Source organism: Tauraco erythrolophus, chromosome 3 (genome assembly GCF_009769465.1).
Source record: "Tauraco erythrolophus isolate bTauEry1 chromosome 3, bTauEry1.pri, whole genome shotgun sequence".
Taxonomy (NCBI): Eukaryota; Metazoa; Chordata; class Aves; order Musophagiformes; family Musophagidae; genus Tauraco; species Tauraco erythrolophus.
This window is the reverse complement of record NC_141467.1, coordinates 47,569,910-47,591,743: the sequence shown is the minus strand read 5'-3', so window position 1 is coordinate 47,591,743 and position 21,834 is coordinate 47,569,910. Positions and strand designations below refer to the sequence as shown.

The 21,834-nt window shown below is 41.9% G+C and overlaps 1 protein-coding gene across 1 annotated transcript; it reads left to right on the top strand.

Annotated features, from left to right (window-relative positions):
* Positions 1–679: 679 nt before the first annotated feature.
* Positions 680–21,500, top strand: TWSG1 (twisted gastrulation BMP signaling modulator 1). The gene is made up of 4 exons (XM_009990507.2): positions 680–802; positions 8,766–8,865; positions 13,208–13,474; positions 21,314–21,500. The coding sequence occupies exons 1-4, from the start codon at positions 680–682 to the stop codon at positions 21,493–21,495; spliced, it is 672 nt and encodes a 223-aa protein (XP_009988809.1). The 3' UTR covers positions 21,496–21,500.
* The last annotated feature ends 334 nt before the right edge of the window (positions 21,501–21,834 follow it).

Below are 21,834 nucleotides of genomic sequence, written 5' to 3'. Positions count from 1 at the left end.
TGTGGCTCTTGAAAGTTACCTCGTTTGAAGTCTCTGGGACCTTTTTTTTTTAAAAAAATGTTGGTGTTTGTATTTTTTTAAAAAGAAGTTTACAACTTTGTGATTGAATTGAAAGCCCATGTGACATCTAACTGTCGGTGTGAAAACAACAGTCTGTCTACATCAAAGATGACACAGCAACTTACCTTACACATGGTGAAAGGTTGCTGTATAGCTTTGGTCCTGGACACCTGTGTGTACCTTTAGCCTGAGGAGATACTACACGAAACTTACCTGTCTGCTTTATGCATTTGCAGAATTAGGTCTTCACTGGCGGGCTTTCTCTTCTGAGGCATTTTTTTATTGTCACTGCTTATAGAGTATCATATTTGATACTGCAAACTCGTGATTGTTCACCGTAAGTTTATTGCAGTTTTAATCCAAAGGTGCAAGAGCAGAAAGCTCCAAATAAGCAAATTAGCTGGGGGAGGAGGGGTTGGGTTGGTTGTTTTGGTTGTTAAGCACCCCAATTTGACTTTTTGTTTTTTCCCCTCCAAAAAAAAAAGTTAATCTTTATTGAAGCAGTTGTAAGGGGGAAGGGCAGTAGGATTTAACTTGTGTTCCAATAGCCTTTTCTGTTGCTGGTTTGTATTTCAGTGCTGGTTGAAGTACTTGTGAAAATTGCTCACCTGTGGGAAACATGAGGTCGCAGTACACCACGGTGCCCACAGTCACTGTGCTTCTGTTCCTGCTGTGGATCCAGTCGTCAACAGGCTGCAATAAGGCTCTCTGTGCTAGTGACGTCAGTAAATGCCTGATACAGGTACAAGTTGTGTCTCCTTTATTTGCTTTCAAGAGTTTAAGAAACAGTTCTGAAGCTTTATCTTGAAAAGATCCAGTGATATTTTATGTTAAATAGTGTTTTTTTTTGAAAAAGACGTTAATGATGGTCTCCTGCACATGTAAATGCAGATTAACAACCATTGTATAGGTAAGTGCGTGTGTATATGGGCATTTTTCTTTTTTTAATGGAAACGTTTTCAAGTCAAGGATTATACTTGCTGGGTTATTGTTAGAAGCCGCTACCAGTCACACTGTTAGTTTTCAGTCTCTTTTGTCTCCATTAGTGATATTATGAACAAGCAGCAATTAAAACCAGACATTTTATTAGAAAGGTTTCTATGGGCGACAATTGCTTTTTTAAAGATATCTGCAATACCAGAAGTTCAAATGTGCTTACAATGTTCCCGTATCTTGAGATGTTGTCCTTATCTATTCCCCTTAACTTGCAATCTGCCCACTGTATTAACTCTCCCGGCCCAGGCAGAGGGACAGTAGTTGATGCCCGATGCTCTCCATAATTAATCAACTCCATTTGTACAGTTGATTAAAAGATGCCTAAAAACTCACATGGGAGAATGAACATGAGCAGGGACCTAACTTAGAGTCCTGAGGTGCATTTGGAAAAGCTTTTTGATCAGGAGGGACCTATGGCTACAAATGGTAATGAGCAAACTCTGAAAGCATGTGGTTCTACCTAAAAAACCTACAAAAACCCCAAACCAAACACTTATGAATTGAACTGGTAGGAAATGGATGTTAAACTTAAATCCAGATGCTGCTTTTGACTCACTGTGTGTCTGTCTGCAGTGAAAGAAACAGACCGAGACCAGGTTGCTGCTCTTGCAGTAGGAGTTAAGAGGTACAGTGTGCAGCAGAACAAAAGTATCTTTTCTAGCAAAATTGCAAGCAGTTCTGGTAACTACCAAGTATTTATTTACTAGTGGTGTATGGAGCACACTTCTTGACTCCATATTGAAAAAAGGAGCCTTCATGTAGTTGGTTGCAGCTTCTTTGAAAGAAACTCTTTCTCACTGCCTCTCTGTAGATTAGAAATGCAATAGCAGAGTGCACAAGTATCACATGCCGGTAATGTGCTAGTATGCTTACTGCAAATGTATGACCACAGTCTGAAAAGCAATGCAGAACTGGCATGAAGCATTTCCACGTTTACTTCGTTTCATTGACTTCCGTATAAAATTTGTCTGGTTTACAAATAAAAGTACTTGCCAGATTGACAAATCCATCCTGTGGAATGAAGACTGACTGCAGGCTGAACTGTCGTCTTTCTGGTTTCCGCCCTAACCCATTGCTTTTTTAAAACAAAAAACAAACAAACAAACCAAAAAGAGAACTTAGTGCTGCTTCTAGCCCCACCATGGTCTGTGGAGCTGTTAAATAGGGGAGCAAGAAAGAGGCTTTTCACTTTTACCTTTCAAAGATAACGCCAGTGTTTTTGCTGGTACGTTGGGCACTGTGACAAACCGATAAACTTGTGAGTTCCTTCTGTTGCGTTTTTTCCAGTCACCTCTTGGCACCTCTTTAAAAAGTAAGATGCTATTTGTGGCATTGGAGGCACTTAAATAGGAAGATTTATTGATTCACAAGAAAGCTGTTGGCCCAGATGAAGGGGAAAACAGGGAAGATCTATTGTGTCCTTTTCCTGTGCCACTGGTGGAGTCCCACCATCCATGAAAGCACAGACATCTCCTTCCTAAGTAATCACCTTTTATTGAGACAAGCTTAAGACACCCAGCATTTAAATTTTATTTTTATGAGCTACTCTGGATAAAGTACAGCCCGGGAGAAGCGGAGCTAAATTACTGAAGTCCTTCCACAGCTGGGAAGATGGCTGAGGTTCTGCGCTGCATGGGGGTGGTTCACATGGCGGTGCTTTTCTTGGCTTATGTTGGCATCCCTGTAGCGACGCAGCCCTGTGTGTGCAGAGAGACCCTGTGCTGCTCTACTTGTTAGAATCATAGAATGGTTGGAAGGGACCTCAAAGATCATCTAGTTCCAACCCCCTTGCCATGGGTAGGGACACCCTCCACTATACCAGGTTGCTCAACACCTCATCCAACCTGGCCTTGAACACTTTCAGGGATGGGGCATCTACAACTTCTCTGGGCAACCTGTTCCAGTGCCTCACCACCCTCAGAGTGAAGAATTTCTTCCCTATATTTAATCTAAATCTCCCCTCTTTCAGTTTAAATCCATTACCCCTTGTCCTATCACTACATGCCCTTGGAAAAAGTCCCTCTCCAGCTTTTCTGTAGGCCCCCTTTAAGTACTGGAAGGCTGCAATAAGATCACCCCGGAGCCTTCTCTTCTCCAGGCTGAACAGCCCCAACTCTCTCAGCCTGTCTTCGTAGCAGAGGTGCTCCAGTGCTCAGACCATCTTCGTGGCCCTCCTCTGGAACCGCTCCAGCAGTTCCATGTCCTTCTTGTGTTGGGGACCCCAGAGCTGAATGCAATATTCCAGGTGGGGTCTCACAAGAGCAGAGTAGAGGGGCAGAATCCTCTCCCTCGACCTGCTGGCCACGCTTCTTTTGATGCAGCCCAGGATACGGTTGGCTTTCTGGGCTGCAGGTGTGTTCACTCTAACTTCGTATAGATGATACGGAATCTCTTTTTAAAGCATTTCCCTAAAATCAAAATTGTATGCAATTTTCTGAGACCCTAAAGTAACCCAGGCCATGTGAGTTGTGTACAATTTCGGGGGAATGCCGCTGTTCATTTTCACCATCGGGCTGCTTTCTCTCTGCGAACGGACCTGAATACCAGTCAGTATTCATACTTTATAAAAGAACAGATCAGGTCAGACTAGTCTGATTGTGGATATGAGGATTCCTAAAGCTTTGACTTAAAGCAACTATCATCTTTCTTCTTGGCTTTTTCTTTAAAAAAAATAAATAATTATTTAGTGCTATTTTGGTAGAAGCACTGCACTGCTATGTAAAGTGCATATTATCTCTTGGGTAGGTTTACAAGTAGACTTTATACATGTATTTTTTTTTCCTTCTCTGTACTCTTCTGGAGAAATCTGAACTTAAAAATAAAATACTGTGTTGAGTGAGTTTGCGTGACTGTTGCATGACATTTTCCCCTAATGTGTTTTTGTAACCATTCTAGTTGGGCAAAACCCGTGGCTTGAAACCAGCTTAATGTCGCTCAGAGACAACTGGGGGAGCAAACAGAATGTGAATGTTTGTCGTCTGCATCTGCGTGCAGAAAATGAGGCTGCTTGTCTTAGAGACATAATGAGACAAAAGACCTGCTCTCTCAAAACCCATACGGTTAATATAAATATTTTTGCCAGCGTGGCTAGAAGTCAGTACAGTCATTACTGCTACTCCTTAGGAGCTGCTCTGCTTGAGGGTGGTCCCTACATAAATATTTATTTTGTTAGATCCAGAACAGAGCATGAGATCAACAACTCGCATGCATTCAGCTTTCCTTTTACATCTTGAGGCTCTGGCTTCATTGGTGCTCTCGTAGTCTACTTCTTATTTTTCTGTAAGAAAATAGCTTCAGGCGCCTCTCCACATAAGCTTAGCCTTCACAGAAAACTTTGAGGCTTTCTGTAGTTGTTGAAGGAGTCGTGGGTAGACTTAGGAGTGTAGGCAGAGTGGGACCATGGAATTAGTTCCCCCCGTGTCTCTGGGATTGGTGCGTTGAAGTCAGTAAGTGACTGTTGCCTTGCTTTTCAGGTAGGCTGTCGCGCCCTGGTTGCACGCAGCGCGTGTGGTGCAGTATTTATTGTAGCACATCTGTTGTTGACTTGGATGCGTGGGTTGTTTTGATGTTTCCATGTGTGGAGGAGATGCAAAGGCCAGTTACGCTCGCTGGGCGGAGTGGAGGCAGATATTGTGTCCTTGCAACATGGAGGAAATCCTTGAAGGCAGAAACCTCTAGGATGAGACTTTCCCACAATTGTTTGTAGAAAACGCGTTTGAGGCAAGTCCCCGGCTGCCTTTTGCGGTGCAGAGCTACCTGCAGTACTCGGGCTTGGACGGTACGTCTGTGCTGTGCTGGAAGCCTTCTCATCTGCAAAGGCTCTTTGAAATACTGCTGTGAGTAGGAAACAAATGGTGCCATAGATTAGGCGTGGTTTTCAGATCTTGCTAAAGAGGATTTGTTTTCTGGAGGACACAGAGTTTTCTCTCCCGAACACTACATGCCTGCAGTCACCTTTGCTGGTGCAGTATCGTTCCGATTAAAAATCTCTCTTCATCTTTGTCTTCACCTCCTGTTAATCTTGTTTACAGACTTAAAGGATTTCCAAGACTGTTTAGCCCTGTGGTATGAAATAAGCACCACTCCTTAACTTCAGGGCTTAGGCATCTAAAAATTTACTTGTAGTGTTTATGTGTGGCTGTAGTACGTAACACAGTTGGGTTAACAAAACAGTTCTGGCTGGTTTGCTTCCAGGAGATTTTCTGTTATTAAACTGTTCTAGGAAAAAAAGCATTAGCTCTTTTTCTTTCGCTCCCCTTTCCAGTTTGCAGAGATGTTGCCAATGCCTTCAGGTCCTGTTTCTCACTGCACCGAGAAAGTAGTCTCTGTCATTTCAAGAAAGCTTTGAAAAAAAAAAAAACCAATGCAGATGTTAAATACCTTGTAAAAATCTTTGTTTACTCTCTGGAGCAGAAGTATCTTTATTGTATGAACATGCCTGCTTCCTATTTAATGCCATATTTTTAGACTGAGAGACTTATTTCTTGCCTAGCGAAATACATTCTCCGATGCACCTTTGGTAGTTCAGCTTGGGAAGTTGCCACGTTCACTTATGAGTAATATTTTCTTCCACTGACGCCTCACCACCCCCAGCTATCAACAAGGAACGTTTCTCATTCTGCCTCGCTTCACCCACGTCTCATGTAAGCATTCTTTTAAAAAGATGTATCCTGTACAAGTATCCAGTGTGAATGAGTCAGGCAGAAAGACTCGAGAGTGGTTAAGGAAACCACGTACGTGCACACACATATAGAATCATATATGGAAAAACATACAGTTACTGCCCTGAAGAGACGGTCAGGCTCTGAGAAGGGGGGAGCTCAAGAACTGTTCAGGAGGCTGATTAATGAAGTTGCTCTTTCTTTCCCTCTTCCCCTTCCAAGTTAAAAACCGAAACAAAACAACTTAGCAAAATTACACTGCTCATAAGCCCTTCTTGTAAAAATAAACTTGTTAAAATACTGGTAGGTATAATGATGCTATCCCAAGATAGTGCTTACACATACAGATGCTAAGCAAAAAAAATTTTTATTATGTTCCAAGTGCAGAATTTAAGGTTACATTTAATTCTGTGAGAATACTCTTCTATAAAACTGAAACAACTTAAATGTAGGAAATTTTCTGGCTTTGATTCATACATTACATTTAATGGTTTACGGAGAATCGCCTCCTCCCACGTACTGGCTTGTTGGTGTTGCAATGTCTTTAATGAGTATAAAGTTGTTTGCCCAGTTTTACTGTTGAAGTACAAATATACAGGATATTTTTAATGGTAATATGTATTAATACTATTCTCTGGCCAAGGTAACAGTATTTTACTTATGGTTACTTTTAAAGTTGTTTTATTCGGGCTTTTTATTCTTAAGGCTGACACAATCTGTTTATCAAATGGTAAGATAAATATTTTAGAAATGTGTCATTCATTCACATAAGTCATCTTTCTAAGTCTGTGGTGTCTCCTCTTGTGGAAAAAATTGTATATTTTATTAATGAGCCTGTTTTTCATCTTTTACTTGGAAACAGCATAGTAATAGGTGACATTAATAAACTTTGAGGATGAAAAAGTAAAAAATCTTGGTAGTTTTCCATTCTGTAAATAAGAATTCAAGACTCACTAAGACTGCATATTGCAAAAACGCATGCAGAGCAGGAGTTCACACTCAATCACTCAGCAGTGCCAACAGTTCACATTAAACAGTGCAGGCAACAGCATTTCTTAGCATTACGTAGAACACACAGTAGTTGGTGAATTTTGTTTCTTTGCTGGCTTCAGGAAGAGTTGTGATTTGAGATGAAGTGGATGGGAAGAATAAGGAATCAATGTATTTATGCTATGTTAATACAATGTAGCATGTCTGCAGCAGGTTTTGGGAGTTTGTGCAGTTTTAGTCCCGAACTGGGAGCCCTGAAGCTTCATTCACTGCGTTCTTAATCCCTGTCCCCAGCTGGACGTTTCTCTGGCCTCGCTCTCTGAAACGCACTCTTCGGTCTTCTGTGGGCCATGTGAGTCAGTGCAAGAGAGGGGCGATCCCTGTGCAGCTCAACAGGCTGCGGACACTTGCAGTTGCCAGTGTTGTAGAACGAAGAGAGAACAGAGGTGGCACCATCACGTGCATCTCTGCACCTTGTCTTGCCTAGCAAACGCATTCCTGATGTTTGGTGTAAAAATGCCTCTTTCTTCCCTACCTGATGCTTCTTAACAATAGCAGGCAAAGAACTACTTTAAAAGTGGAGTTTTGCCCCCTTGGTTTCTTCCCAAGGTGCTACAGAAAGACTTTGTGGGTGATGTTCGTGTCTGCCTGTAAGGAGCGGTTCCCTGACCCAGCTGTGGTTACCTAAGGTGGAGCCTTCGGTGGTGACTCCAGGTTAGGCGAATTTCATGCCAAACCATCTTCCTGCCCTTCCCTCCTGTCCATGTGCGTCTCCTGACCACACTGTGGTTTGTCCCTCCTCTGCCTCTGGAGAACGGGATCGAAGAGCGGCGATGGATGTCATCATCCTCTCCCCAGTCCAGTGTGTAGCAGAGATTTGCCCATGGTTCTTCCAGTAACACTGGGGGTGGGAAGGATCCCGTGGTCAGTGTTTCCAGTAACGGGATTTTGTTTTCTCACCAGTTGTGCATAATGTGATAGTTAGACAAACGTCATCAAAACCAAATTCTTAAGACAAGAACCAAATGTGACTTCTTAGCTGTCCGCGTTTTGCACTACGGCATAGTTCAAGCCCGTATATTACCATCGTGTAGCCGCGGTCTTTGCTGAACTGGAATTACTAGTACAGATTTGAGATAGAGAGAAGGAGACAGCCTGGTTTTTAGATTTGTTTCCTTCATCCATGTAGCCTATTTCCATGCTTTGAGGTCGACAACTGTAGTGTCTTCAGCAGGACTGCTAAACCAGCACCTCGAGGTTTAGGTAATGTGAAGAGAAATGTTTGTATTGCTTCTGTGCCTTTTCTGTTCTTCTAGCTTAGTAGCAGTTAAAGAAAAATGTGTGTGCATACCGTTTCACTTTCTAGAGGCTCCAGAAATATTGGAAGTATCTCAAGGTGTCATTTTGGGGAGCAGGAGGGAGAGGGTTGTTTTTCGTAATAGCAAAAATGAATCAGCTGGACCTGGGAGTGGGGAGAGAAATAGTGTGGTCACTAATATTGAAAATGGAGAGCAATGTGTAGCAAGTGTTCAGACATGCACAAAATCCTGTGGTCCGATGACTTAAGTGAGTAAGTTCCTTTTAGAGTCCATGAATAGGTGTGATGGTAGACGTTGTGTATCTTCTTGAGTATGCACATGCGGCTTATAGTAACTTCCTTTTTTAGCTAAATTATAACTTATGCACGCTATTTATATGTAAAGAAACATCCTTTGAATTTCCTGTTGTGATGGGAAAAACATTCAAAGAACTTGCAGATTCAGGAATGTGCACACACCTTTCCCATGAATAACATTTTTTCTCTTGTAAATGCTTCTTGACTTCAGATTTGTCTTTAGAATTTCACCTTTGTTTAAAAAAAAAAGCTTGCAAAAGATCCTTTTGTAAACTAAGATCGGTTCTTTGGCTGGAACTATTTTTACCGTTTACTCACTGTATTAGTGTACTAAGCTTTTTTAATGCCATAATTTGAGTTGTGGCTGGAGGAAGAATCGCTCTGCCGTGTTAGCATTTTAACATCTGGGGCTGCTGCGGTGTAACGACTTTCTGTTGTTTCAGGAGCTGTGTCAGTGCCGCCCTGGGGAAGGGAACTGTTCCTGCTGTAAGGAGTGCATGCTCTGCCTGGGCACGCTTTGGGATGAGTGCTGTGACTGTGTTGGTAAGTTTGCATTTCTTTGGGGTTGTCTTCTTTTTTTTAAATTGCTCCTCCTGCCACATGCTGAGCTCACAGTCTTACAATAGAAGTAAAACATCAGGACAGAAACTGTGCTTCAAACATCTTGCAGCTGTTCCGCGGGTACTGAAAAAAATTATTGTGGGGAACTGAACATTTGAAGGCTGTATCTGCTGCTATGGAGCGGGGAGTGGCAGTAGTCCAGATTTTGCTTGGTTAATGTCATCGTTAACTGACTGTTAATTTTGTCTCTAAAACACAAACTGCTTTTTGAATTGTCATCTTGAGGAAACTACGCAGCACCTGCTTCATGCGATTGGGTGTTGTGTGGAGGTTCTAACTGTGAAGTGTATTGACAGAAACCGCACAGGGACAACTTTAGGTTTGAGCTCCCTTGTGAATCTTTGGGAACAGTAGTAAACATGCATGGCCCAATGTTTTCATCATTCTTTTATTTGCAAAAAGAGCTCTTTGTGGAAGGTAAGAATCATAGAATTATAAAATGGCATAGGCTGGAAAGGACCTTAGAGATCATCTAATCCAACCTCCCTGTCATGGGCAGGGACGTATCTCAACTAGATCAGGCTACTCAAGGCTCCGTCCAGCCTGGCCTTGAACACCTCCAGGGAGGGGGCATCCACAACCTCTCTGGGCAATCTGTTCCAAAGTCTCACCACCCTCATACTGAAAAATTTCTTCCTAAGATCTAATCTAAATCTGTTCTCCTTCAACTTAAACCCATTTCCCCTTGTCCTATCAGTGGACACTCTTCCAGAAAGTCCCTCCCCAGCCTTCCTGTAGGTTCCCTTCAGGTATTGGAAGGCAGCTATTAGGTCCCCCCGAAGTCTTCTCTTTTCAAGGCTGAACAATCCCAGCATACAAGTTCTTACTGTAGCATTAGATGATAATCTCAAAAAGAACAGCATTACTACTAACAGGTAGTGTTCAGAGTGCCCAGATCTTTGCAAGTGAATGCTGCCCTTGCTTAAGGACTATGTGTTCTAGTTCTGTCTCTTGTTTTAAATGCATTGAAAGCTTCATCCTCTGCTGGTTGCTGTAAGTCTCCCTCTGCTGCCATTCAAAATCCTTCTGGCTTCCATGAAAGGGATGTGTCTCGAGTGTTGCACCTGCTCTCAGCTTCACCGAATGACTGGATCTTCTCTGAATTCATGCAGATGATAAGTGTCAAAATGCTCCTTTTCAGTGCAGTCCATTGCTTCTCCTGTTCCATAATGATGTGAATGTGCTTTCTGACATCCTGCTTTTTGCTTGGTTCTGGCTAGCTTACCTTTGCTTTACTGTCTTTCAGTGAGCACTGGAATGGCTTGGTCCTGTATATGTGTCATTCTTCCCAATGGCATAAAGTATTCTCATCTCCTGCACCTGTGGAGGATACATATTTAGAAAGAAGCCCTAGAGTTTGTTTTTCCTATTTGATCTTGGGCTCCTTGAAAAGAGAGAAAAAAAAAATTAAAAGTATCTTTTTTTCCCCATTCCCTTTGCCCTTCCAATGTCTTCTTTTTTTTTTTCTTTTTTTTCTTTTTTTTTTTTTTTTTTTTTTTTGTAATGTAATACTAATGTACGCAGTTGTCATGTTCAGTCACAGGGGTGAGGATTAGGACAGTAGGTTATTTCCCTAGTTCAGAACCATTATCTGCTGTAGAAAGCAAGGCATAGTGTGCTCATCTCCTCTAGGAGAGGAAGAACCTACTTCTTGGGATTGTGAAGAAAAAAAGTGAAATCTCCACACAAGTTTTTTTTTTCTAAATCTGCAAATTACTGACTCTCCTGCTGCCCTTTCCTATGATGATATCCAGGAGAGAAGTTAATGAAGTTTTGTTTTAACTAATTTCCCAGTCCTGAGTAAACTAAAACATCTCCTGATGGTTCTGTGGATGCCTCGGACCTTGTTGGTTCTATGGTATGTTCCTGTTCTTCTTCTGTTCAGTGTAGGGTCATACTTGCTGTAGCCTTATTCAAATGATGAAACAGGAGTGCATGCCATACTTCCTGGAGACAGTTCTTTGCTGATACTTGAGCTGATATTTAAGTCTCTTTATACGCTGATCATGTGTAATGTAAAAGCAGATAGGTTGTCGTGTCTTTCAGGTCATGCCTGCTCTGAGGTCGGGAAGTACCTCCTACCCTCCAGCACTAACATTATGATGCTCAGCTAAATGCTGTGTGTTTTGTGTGGATGTTCCGTCCTTTCTCTGACGGAAAAAGACACTGGAGGAGGGAGAACAGCAACAGGTTCCTCTTTCCTCTGTTTTTCTAAGCTTTGTGAGTTAAGCTCTTCTAGTCCCTCATGTTGATTTGCTTCCATCATTTCAATAGCCCATTTCTGCGTCTTCTCATTCATTCAAAAGCAGTAATGTAGACATGTTTGTTCCTTACCAGTTGCTCATAAGTTAAACTTTTTTATTTTTGTTTTAACCAAAGCTACTATTTTATAATAATTATTGTATGTAAATATAATAATTATAATTAAAATACTTTAAAAAACAGTAAGAGAGAAGGATCTTAGTAAATTGAGCAATTACTCATTAAACTATGAGCAATGGTTTCTTGGTACTATCTTAAGATAATATTTTCATACTTCATTGATATGCACGCAAACTTGTACACATCCTGCAATAATTTAATAAACAATCTTGATGGTTTTTTTTCCTGTGTGTCCTTCTTTTCAGTGAAATTTATTTTCTGAATTCACCCTGACAGAGGGGGCCTCTAGAAAGTCTCATGACTTTCCATTTCACAACATTAATACAATGACATCAACTGAAGTATACATCTCTTAATATATCTCTATGAAACTCATACTTGGTTTGGTATCTTCTTAATTCATTGTCAGGTGGGCAGCCTTTATTATAATTGTATGGTGAATATTCCAAGTGCTTACTAAAAGGTGATAATGCAGGGACAGAAGTTTTTTATTAAAGCAGCGAGTCCAGAAATGTTTGTGAAGAACAAATCTAGTTGAGAGAAGTAGGAAAATAGTTGTTGACAGTAGGAAGTTTGTGTAAGTGGGATTATTTTGTAGTGGGACCTGATGTTGTTTCAAGGAGAGGCTTATTTTTTTTCCTATCCAATACTTGGCTTACATTTTCATAGGAGCAGATGATCTTGTGTTGTTCATATTATTAAACGCTGGTAATGCTTGTATAAGGCTCTAGTTAAACATGATTTCTGAAGCTGGAGTCCTAATGTGTGTGCAGGACAGTAGATGCTTCTCCAGTTGTGTGGGGCAGGCAGATTTTGTACATTTATGTCCCATATTGCTTTGATACTTCAAGGATTGGTGTGCTTTGCAGCTGTAGCTGTCTAAAACCATGCCTGTGAAACTACCCAAAACGATATCCAGATGTACATGAGGAAAATGGATGTCTGTCTCTTGCCAGGTGACTTCTAATAGGCTTCTGAGTTTAAATACCTATGCAGATACAACCTTCCTTTTTAATCTTGGTTGTTTCCATGTTCGGATTAAATCAAGATACCCTTCAGTTTCATGGTTGTTAATAAATGTTAGTGTTTAAAAGGCTAATGAAAAACTGTCACCTGCATTGCACATCACAAAAGCATTTTGTAGGAAGTGGCAAAGAGAAAAAAGATTACAAAGTTGGAAAAAAGATACCACAAAAGCTGCTGAAAAATAAGGAAGAGAGAACCTGGAAAAAAACATTTTGCCTGTAGTGACACCTCCAACTAAGTAGCAAACCAAGGTTCATCTCAGCAGTCTCTAAGCAGATAAAGTAATTCAGACTCTTGCCCCCTCCTGATAGCGACCTTTGCGTTGCTGACAGACGACTAAAAAGATCTAGTGCACTGCTGCAGCACATGAGATCAAATACTTGAATTGTGATCAAAAATTTCCTGTACCTCAGGACTTGTGCAGATACTATCTTCATTCAGTTGTAAGCTTTCATTCCAGATTGATGCTAGTATCGATTATACCGTGCCTCGTCTCTTTTCCCAGGGGAAACAAGCCTTTCGTTGAACTCTTCACGTTCTAAACTGTTATGCTAGCATAAAAAGGGATGTGAAGTGCTGTTCAGATGAGGTTTTTCTTTTCACTTGGATCTCACAAGTCACAGGTGTGTTTTGTGGAAGTCTGCAGAGATCTGAAACCTGCCTTTATGGAGAGCTCATCCTGCTGTATTTGGTGGCACTTCTGCCGTTGAGCCAGAAGTGGAATATATATGAAAGGGCTCTGTTCTGCTTAGCAGAAAAAAAAAAAAGGCAATTTTAATTTTCTAAATATTCATGCCTGTTTCAAAAAGAGGATTTTAGGGAGTTTCGTGTAACTTGCTGTTTCATTTCTCTGCAGGTATGTGCAATCCTCGCAATTACAGTGACACACCTCCAACATCCAAGAGCACTGTTGAGGAGTTGCATGAACCAATTCCTTCACTTTTCCGGGCACTGACAGAAGGGGATACTCAGCTGAACTGGAATATCGTTTCCTTCCCTGTGGCAGAAGAACTGTCGCACCACGAGAACCTTGTTTCCTTTTTAGAAACGGTGAACCAGCCGCAGCATCAGAACGTCTCTGTTCCAAGCAACAATGTCCATGCACCTTACTCAAGTGACAAAGGTAATGAGTGTAGCGTCTAAATTCCTAGCATTTCCTCCCGTCTCTTCGAGGAGCCTTCTCGGTGCATACTCTGTGCTTGTCTCTGCTCGCTTTTTCTTTTCCCATAAAAAAGTGTGAAAAGTTCAGTCTAATTTTGAGCGTTACGTAACAAAAGGAGCGAGGCAAAAGTACTGAGGAACACAGGAGATGGTGTTAAAGTGTCTGATGATCTTAGGAGACACTGAACCACATGAGTTTGTATTCTCTGTAATTCCTCCTGTGGCACGAGGCAGTTTGTTTACGTTACTTCACGTGCACTGACACAGTATGTTCTTTGACTTTGAAGCAATTAGCTGTAGCTTAGGAGACAGGACAGACCAAAAACTGAACCCAAATCATGTATCAGTGCAGAGGCAGGCACAACTGAAATGTATGGCTTGAGAGGTTTGAGAAAGCCACGTGCCATAAACCGTTGCTTCTGGAGTAAATGTTTATTTCTTTTGTCTGAGCTGGCATAACTTGAACTCTTTAGAAGGATGGTTTGTAGGAAATCCAGGCTTAATAGTAAACCTGAGTAAGATTAGCGAGATCGCTCTTTATGTTGAGGAGGGATATGTGACAGACAATCTTAAAAATAAGCGATTTGGAGGCAGGGATTCAACTTATGGACACAAGCCTCTTATTTTATATCAAGTTTTTATATTCTCATCTTCAGTTTAGAGGACAGACTTCAGAATATTTTTTGCTGGGGGAGCGGGGGGAGATGAGAAGTTTGAGCTATTGACAACAGTGACTATAAGAAAAATATTCTCTGCTTCTTGGTTTCCATACAAAACCTGAAATAATTTTCCCTGCAAATCATTACATCAGACTTAATAGAATCTCATAAACAGTTCATAGTGAAACTGCTGCTTAACAGGGAAAAAAAGAGCATCTGATTTGTTTTATTAGTGTAATTAATGCTTTGCTTCCTTCCCAACACACACTTTAAATATTCGTAACCCTGTATGTTGCTGTTGTGATGGCTCTTTTATCTTATCAAAGAAAGATAGCCTAATTGATGGACATGCTGCTTTTCCATACCGTTGTGAACCTTTGACCTAGTTGTTTCTGAGCAGGACTGCTGCTGATTAAATGGGACTGTAATGGCAACTTTTCTAATTTCCTTTGGTTAAGGCATGTTAGAAAAATAAATTAATTCCAGATCTGGGAAACCAGATGGTCAGAAAGCATCTCATTCATACGTCTTTGACGTTATTAAAACGCTTGCTCGCCGTTATGAGAATGTGGCTTGCCATTTAACATGACTTGCTGCATCAAAAAGCCCCATGTGCAAACGCTACAGTATTTAAAGATGTAAATTGTATTTGAGGAAAAAAAAATATGCTTAGAACAATCTTGAATATATACCACTGTGCTTAGGTACTGCAGCCCAGATGGCTGTTCCCTGACAGTCCTTTACTACCATACCAACAGGATGGGCTAATGATAGTTTTGGATTAAACTTGGAATTTGAATTGCATCTCCAGGGTGTGGAGGAGTTTTGAGTTTAGCAACACAGACAAATACATAATGCTGCAATTTTTTCTTAGTCAAAAGTCTCCTTCATTTCATTTACTAAGAACGTATTAGAGATTAGGTCGAGAGAGCTTTCACTGGAATGATGACAGTCCAAAACCAGCAGTTATATTTGGAAATAGTTTCCAAATGCCACTGCTTTTCAGGCTTCAGTAGACACTTAGAACAGGAATAAATGTCAGAGCTGTTCTTGTAATCATTGGCTCTGCCTCCTCCATCTCAGTGATCACTCAAGAGCTGGAAAAGGTAGAAAACGGCCTTCAGCATCCTATACTTTAAGTATCTAAATATGTAAGCCTGTTGAGGAGTCTCCTCTTGGTCACAATGTAGATAACTTTGTAATGCTCTGCTTTTTCAGAAGTCATATTAATAAGTTTGCTTATAAAAACGTGGGTGATTCGAACATTGGGAACAGAAGAAGGTGGAAAGAAAAGTTGGCTGCTGGCCTTGGTCAGTTGATGTTTATTACGGTGGAAGAAAAGACAGCTGGGGAATTGTACCTCTTGTGCTGGATGTTGTGTGAGCCCTGGGGTGGCATTAGTTTTAATACTTCTTTGATGAGTCCATTGGGGAAGCAGTAACCAAAAGGTGGAGGGGCAGTAGGTCAAGGGCTAAAGAGTCTTGTTAGCATGGGCACAGAAAGAGAGCCCAGGAAGCTGCTGGAGTCTGATGGCTTCTGCCCATGCAAAGTTCAATGCCACAATCAAGTCACTGTGGTTTAACAAGCCAGCACGTGTTAGAAGAACTGCTGAAAGAGAGGGTGGGTCTGTGTGTGTGCGTGCTCAGTGGCAGTAAATACAAGCATAGCCTCCAGTGGACAAAACTGAAGACCATCTCTTTACTCTTTCCTTCTCCCCATACATGCTGCTAGGCTTAAGGGCAGATCTTGCCAATGGAGACGTCCTTAAGGTGACTCACTAAGAAGTGGTCTTCAAGGCTGTGACATTCAGAGATTTGAAAAAATATTCCTGTGAGCAGGAACACATGTGCATTGGGTTTTTCTACAGTGCTGTGCCTCCATTTTGTAATTCCTCTGTGACTCCTTGCATGCTTCACTCCAACATGGTGTGCTGGCAGCAGCCTATTGCGTTGCCTGTACAGGGAGAGGAGCTAATGAGAGGTAGATTTTGGTAAGGGTACAGAAGCTTCTGTGCTGTCTTCTGGAATACATTCCAAAATTTGGAAAGGCTCTGCCTGCAAATACCCCTCATCACGTAGTGTTACGCCATTCTGATTTTAATTTCCATGCGCGTTCATGCAGGGATCGCCGTTAAGCTGGTCCGGGGTGCCAGACTTGCTCGATGCCGTTCTGGGTGAGTGCCAGGAAAAGCAGCACCAGTCACGGGAACCCGCAAGCTTTGTGCATGAGTGGCGTGAAGCCACCGGCCCCGGGAGGGCGGCTGCAGATCCAGGAGGAGGTGGAGTGCGGTGGGCTATAAAGCATTCCTTTCTCGACCCAGCCTAATACGAGCCCAGCCGCCAGACCTTGAACTTCCCCATTATTATCTTAATGAGTGTCTTCCCTTTCCTCCTGTGAATTGGCTTTTAACGTTTTAGCTGCCAAAGTATGCGTGCGCTGCTGGAGCTGCTGTAGATCTTCGTATCGGTAGTTTCTGGCATTTAAGCTGCTACTTCAGAGAGGATTGTGATAATTATTAATCTAGAGCTACATTTGTACTTTATTCTTTTTGCTGTACTTTTTTAGCTGATACCCTCAGAGCTCTGAACTGCCAGTTCAGATGTTTAAATAAGCTTAATTGTTTCAGATGATGACAGGATGTTGGCGAGAGAGAGAGAGGAACTAGATAATCTTTTGGCAACTGATGAAACAAAATCTGTGTTACAGTTAAGGGGCTCTGACTTATGCTGCTTAGTGACGTAGGGGACGGCGTCTGCTCTGTGCTTCCGCTCTCCTCCAGTGCCAGCCAGGTAGAGGAGAGATAGAAATCCAGTAAAGTGGCATCTACCTCTGTAGGTACTCTAGGAAGATTTTGGATTTGTTTTTTTTTTAAATGTTTATTAATATAAGTTCTGATTGGCATAAAGTGATATGGCTGCTGGATGGACAGTTATCTTTTTTAAGTACTTTTAGAGCTACCAATAAACAGACCACCAGACAACTAACCTTGCATATCGCCAAAGGTAACTTCAAAGGTGACATACAGGGAATTGTCATTAACTGGGAAAGTTTTTTCATCTTGTAGATAGGCATTTTCCCTTAACTTACAACAACCGAAGTGTTTTATCTTCAGAGGTGCTAAATTCCTCCGTAGTGCACCAATGCAGATCTCACTTGCAGCACAGACAGTATCACAGCAAAGCCTGAGAGAAATGTGAGTCCATTTCTTCTGGTCGTTTCAAATTTAGACTTGAATGTTTCTCTTACACAACCTTTGTTGAGTATGAATTGGGGGGGAAAAAAGGTAGGAAACTCATGTTCTGGGAAAAAAAAGAATGGTGCTGCATCCTTCTCCCTCCCTGCACCTATAGTCTGTAGTCCTTACTGTGTGAAAATTGGCAAAATGCAAAGGAAAGAACTGTTACTGCACTAAGTAACATCCTTTTTATCTGCACTGAGGGAGCCAAGTGATGACTGTGTAATTAGGTTTGTGAAACAATTTAAATACTCTCCTGGATCCCAACAGAGCCTGTAGGTATATATTTTTTTCCTGTGTCACTGTTTCTGCAGCCTGTAAAGAGATTTAATGCTTGAGGTGAGGAACTCTTCTGCTTTCAGTAACTCGGCCTCTGCATGGTCACACAGACGCTGGTGAGGAGGGGACCACCAGTGTCCTATGATGAACAAAGTGCACCCTGGGCAGCCTGACTCGTTGAGACCTGGCAAGTCTCTGAGTGAGTGAGACTTCAGAAACGGTTTAGTAGCATATACACAGAGCACGTCCTCCAGCTGCTTACAAGAGCTACTGGGAATCAGCCAGATCTACTGCTGGCTCTGGCCTGCCATGTGTAGTCTTTCCTCTCCCCTTCAAGCATTTTTGGACTGGTCCTCTAGGACCTAATCCTCTTGGCTTGTGTGCAGGTGGAAATAAACTTTGTTCTTCACTCTCCAGTCAGTCAAGATTAACACCTTTGGTTGTTGTTGCCGCCACCTTAATAAGATTGAGGTCTGGCTTTGGTTCCCATTTTGGTTCTGGGAGAGTGGTCGAGGAATCCAGTCTCTCCAGTGTCACAGGACCTGACTGCTGTCATCTGGTTTTGCCGGAGTTATGGGCCTGGTGCTCCTTGTTTTCTGGCCTCCTTTCCCCTAGGAGATGTCTTCAGTCTCTCAGTTCAGTGTCATTGATCTTTGCATCCTAGAAAGGTTTATTTCAAGTTTCAGCAGGCATTAGCTGATGAACTGGGCTTCTCCAGGAATTTTTAACTGGTACTAACACGGATGAGGCTGTCACAGTAGAGGTTAACATGAAGGTGAACACAGATGTCTCCTAACACAGAGGGAACTGGTCATTCTCTGGTATGAAGACAGCGTGCAAGTGCTGGGAGCAGCTAGCCCACCTCAGAGCGTGAACAACTTTCCTGACAAGCTTTCTTGACCTACTGTAGGCTTTCCTCTGTGTGTTGCAAGTCAGAGTGCGATGATCAGCATGATAGCAGTGAGAACTTCTGGCAACCCTTTGGAGAGGACTCTGGTTTCTTTAGAGTTGTTCCACTGCTATCTAGAGAGAGCCATGAGTCATTTTGCCTTCTCAAGCTGATTCAGAGACTAGGTCAGTCAGGTGGAGATGGCATCTCAAAAGCTGATTTTGCAGCAAGAAATCTTTCTAGATTAGCCAGGATTGCCTGTTTTGAGGCAGAGGCTCTGTGCCTCCAGCTGACACCTTCTAAGACTGACCCTACCTGTGGCATTTAAGGTCAAACTTGAGAAGAAAACTACTAAAAGGCTATCAAAGGAGTGAACTGGGATTAAGCAAGAGCGTACAAAGAGTTTGAATATGTCTTAGAGAGGCTTCTGTAAGGTTCCTGTGCTTGGACGCCAGCACTGAGCTGGATGACTGATGAGATACGCACTGGTGCTTACACTTCATGAGGAGTGCTGCATGGAGACTCACCTATACTTTCTCATATCTTACCCTTCCACTGAAAACCTCCTGTGAGGAGTGAGGGAGACAGTTACTTGGGAATGTCTGAGCCTCTTGAGAATGGATAGTACGTGCTCCTTCTTGGAACCCTGGCAATCTGAGCTTTTTGTCACGAGTGATGAAATACTGCCAAGTCCTTGTGCGTTCTCTATAAGAAGACAGAGCTGCTGTATGGCCTCTGGGTGGATTCTTGCCTTTGAGGCTGTGGTGGCTGCATCTCCCTACCACTTTGCGGCTTTGGCTGAGCACTTCAGGTGTGTACCTGGCTGGTCGCTCTTTGCATGTAGTACCATAGCATACACTTGTTTTGCTCTTTCCTCCTCCCCTCTGTGAATAAAGTGTCTTTACTGAAGCTGTAGATATGTTGGTTGGTTTTAGGCAGAGGTTTTATTCTGTGAGAACTCTCTTCCTCTGGTTGCTGTACCTCAGGCTTTATTATAAGGGGTCACAGAAATAGAAGTGCCAAGAAGACTTACACAGCCACAGTGTACTTTGTTGACATTCCCAGCAGTACTTCAGGTGCTCCAAGATTTCTTGGACAACTGCAGCTTTACTCGCAGCACAGCTTTCCTGGGAGCAAAAAACTGCTTCAGCAGCTATGAGCCTGCACTTCCTCTCTAAGATCCTTATTGCCTGTTGCACTGTAGACGGTGTCTGCAAGACACGTACATCAGTTTAGAGCCTGAACAAGGCAGTGAATACTGTCCACAGAAAAACTGTTGGGTGCATTGTGCTGTCCTGTATGTTGTGTTGTCCCTCATCATTTGCCCAAAAGCATGGGCACCACAGAGATCATCTATTGTTGGTACTGAGGAAACCAACTGCATAGATGCTGGCCTCAACTCACCTTCAGACCTCACCTTAAGAGTGCTCCATGAGATATGCATACTACTGAGGCTGGTAATCTATAGGCCACCAATATTTTGAAGGGGGCGTTCTGGTGCACTTCAGCCTCCTAAGACTTGCTTACAGATAAGAGACTGAAAAAACACTATAGTTAACAACTACACTGCTCTGAGAGTCCTTTGGTTACTCACCCTTCTCCATATCTCCACAATCATTCAAAAAAAAAACCCACCGTCTTGATTTACCATTTACATTTGGATTACGTTTTTCTAATCCACATTGGAATGTAGGTAAGTATGTTTCTCTGGGATCTACAAACCAGAAGTTGTAATAGGCTAGAAAGCCCCTGGACATCTGCCGCTCACAAATTTGTGTGATGTGTGCGAGTGAGACATTCACATTTGCAGACAGCTTTCAGTTGTGCTTTTCCCCAAAGTGTGCCAAGTTTTGCTGGGGGTAAGTGTGGTACAATCAAGGTCCTTTGGAGGATGAACGAAGTTATGGTGTAATCACCCGTTCAGCACAGAAGAAAGTTGGTAAAATCTGTCAGCTTGGAGAACTGGAAGTAGACTGGGGAGGGATGTTTTTGGTTTACAGTTGTGGTGAATGCCTCAGCTCCAGTTTGAGTTTGCAACACCAAACTTCATGGCATTGCAAGTAATTGGATGGATGTTAGAAAAATAAAGTCAACACTTGGGCAGAAGGGGTTTCTTAATCTTAGTAGTAAAGCTGGTGGTGTTGCTAAAAAAAAAGAAGAAAAACGTGCAGTTTCAAGTTGAGGAAAACAGGATTCTCTAGCTCTTTGATTTAATGTGGTTGAAGAATATCGTGGAGTTGAAACATTTGTGGAGAACGAAATATTTACACTTAAATAAGTGAGGTTTTGCTGGGTTTTTTTAAATAACTTCAAGTTTTTCATGATAGCTTATAGTAACTCCTGGCAACCGTGAAAGTGATACGTTGATACTGCCTTCAGAGGACACATGCCTGCTTGTTATTTTGGCATAGCCCATCCTTACAATTTAGAAGTTATCCCTTATAACTGGGGGACAAAACCCCAAAACATTCTTACCTGTGACTATAGAAATAAATCAATCCAGAAGGAGAGCAGACAACAAGTTGAATTGTAGACATTGAAAACTTGAAGTTGATAGATTGTACCTTGGCTCTCTGCCTCTTCTCTCTGCTTTCTCTATCACCTTTTTTTCCGTATGCCTCATAGTCATGATGATTTGCAATCCTTCTTCAAAAGCTGCACATTTAATTAATTTCTAACTAACCTTTAAAAATATTTTAAGATGTTTTAAACCAAATTTTTTCCCCCCTCTTGGTTTAGAACACATGTGTACTGTGGTGTATTTTGATGACTGCATGTCAATACATCAGTGCAAGATCTCTTGCGAGTCCATGGGAGCTTCCAAATACCGATGGTTTCACAACGCCTGCTGTGAGTGTATTGGGCCAGAATGCATCGACTATGGCAGTAAAACTGTAAAATGTATGAACTGCATGTTTTGAAGCAGGAAAATTCTAATATAGCAATACTGAGGCCAAAGTAATCTCTATCAGTTAAAGAGATGGGGATTGCAAATACTATGTTTTGGTGGAGTGCCTACTGGTTGCAATTAAATGTACCTGGTTGAAAAAAGATGTATAAAATCTGAAAAGTTTTTTTTCTTTTCTTTTTTTAATATATGTAAGCAAGGCTAACTAGTAGAAGTTTCAACATTATGTTTTAAGTTTATTTTTTCTTTATTTCTGCTCAAATGGTACAGCCATGCTCATCCTTGCTGTTCTGATTGTTTTCCTTTGATTTGTAAGTATTGGCTATACTGGTTTTCAGAAAGTAGTACTATA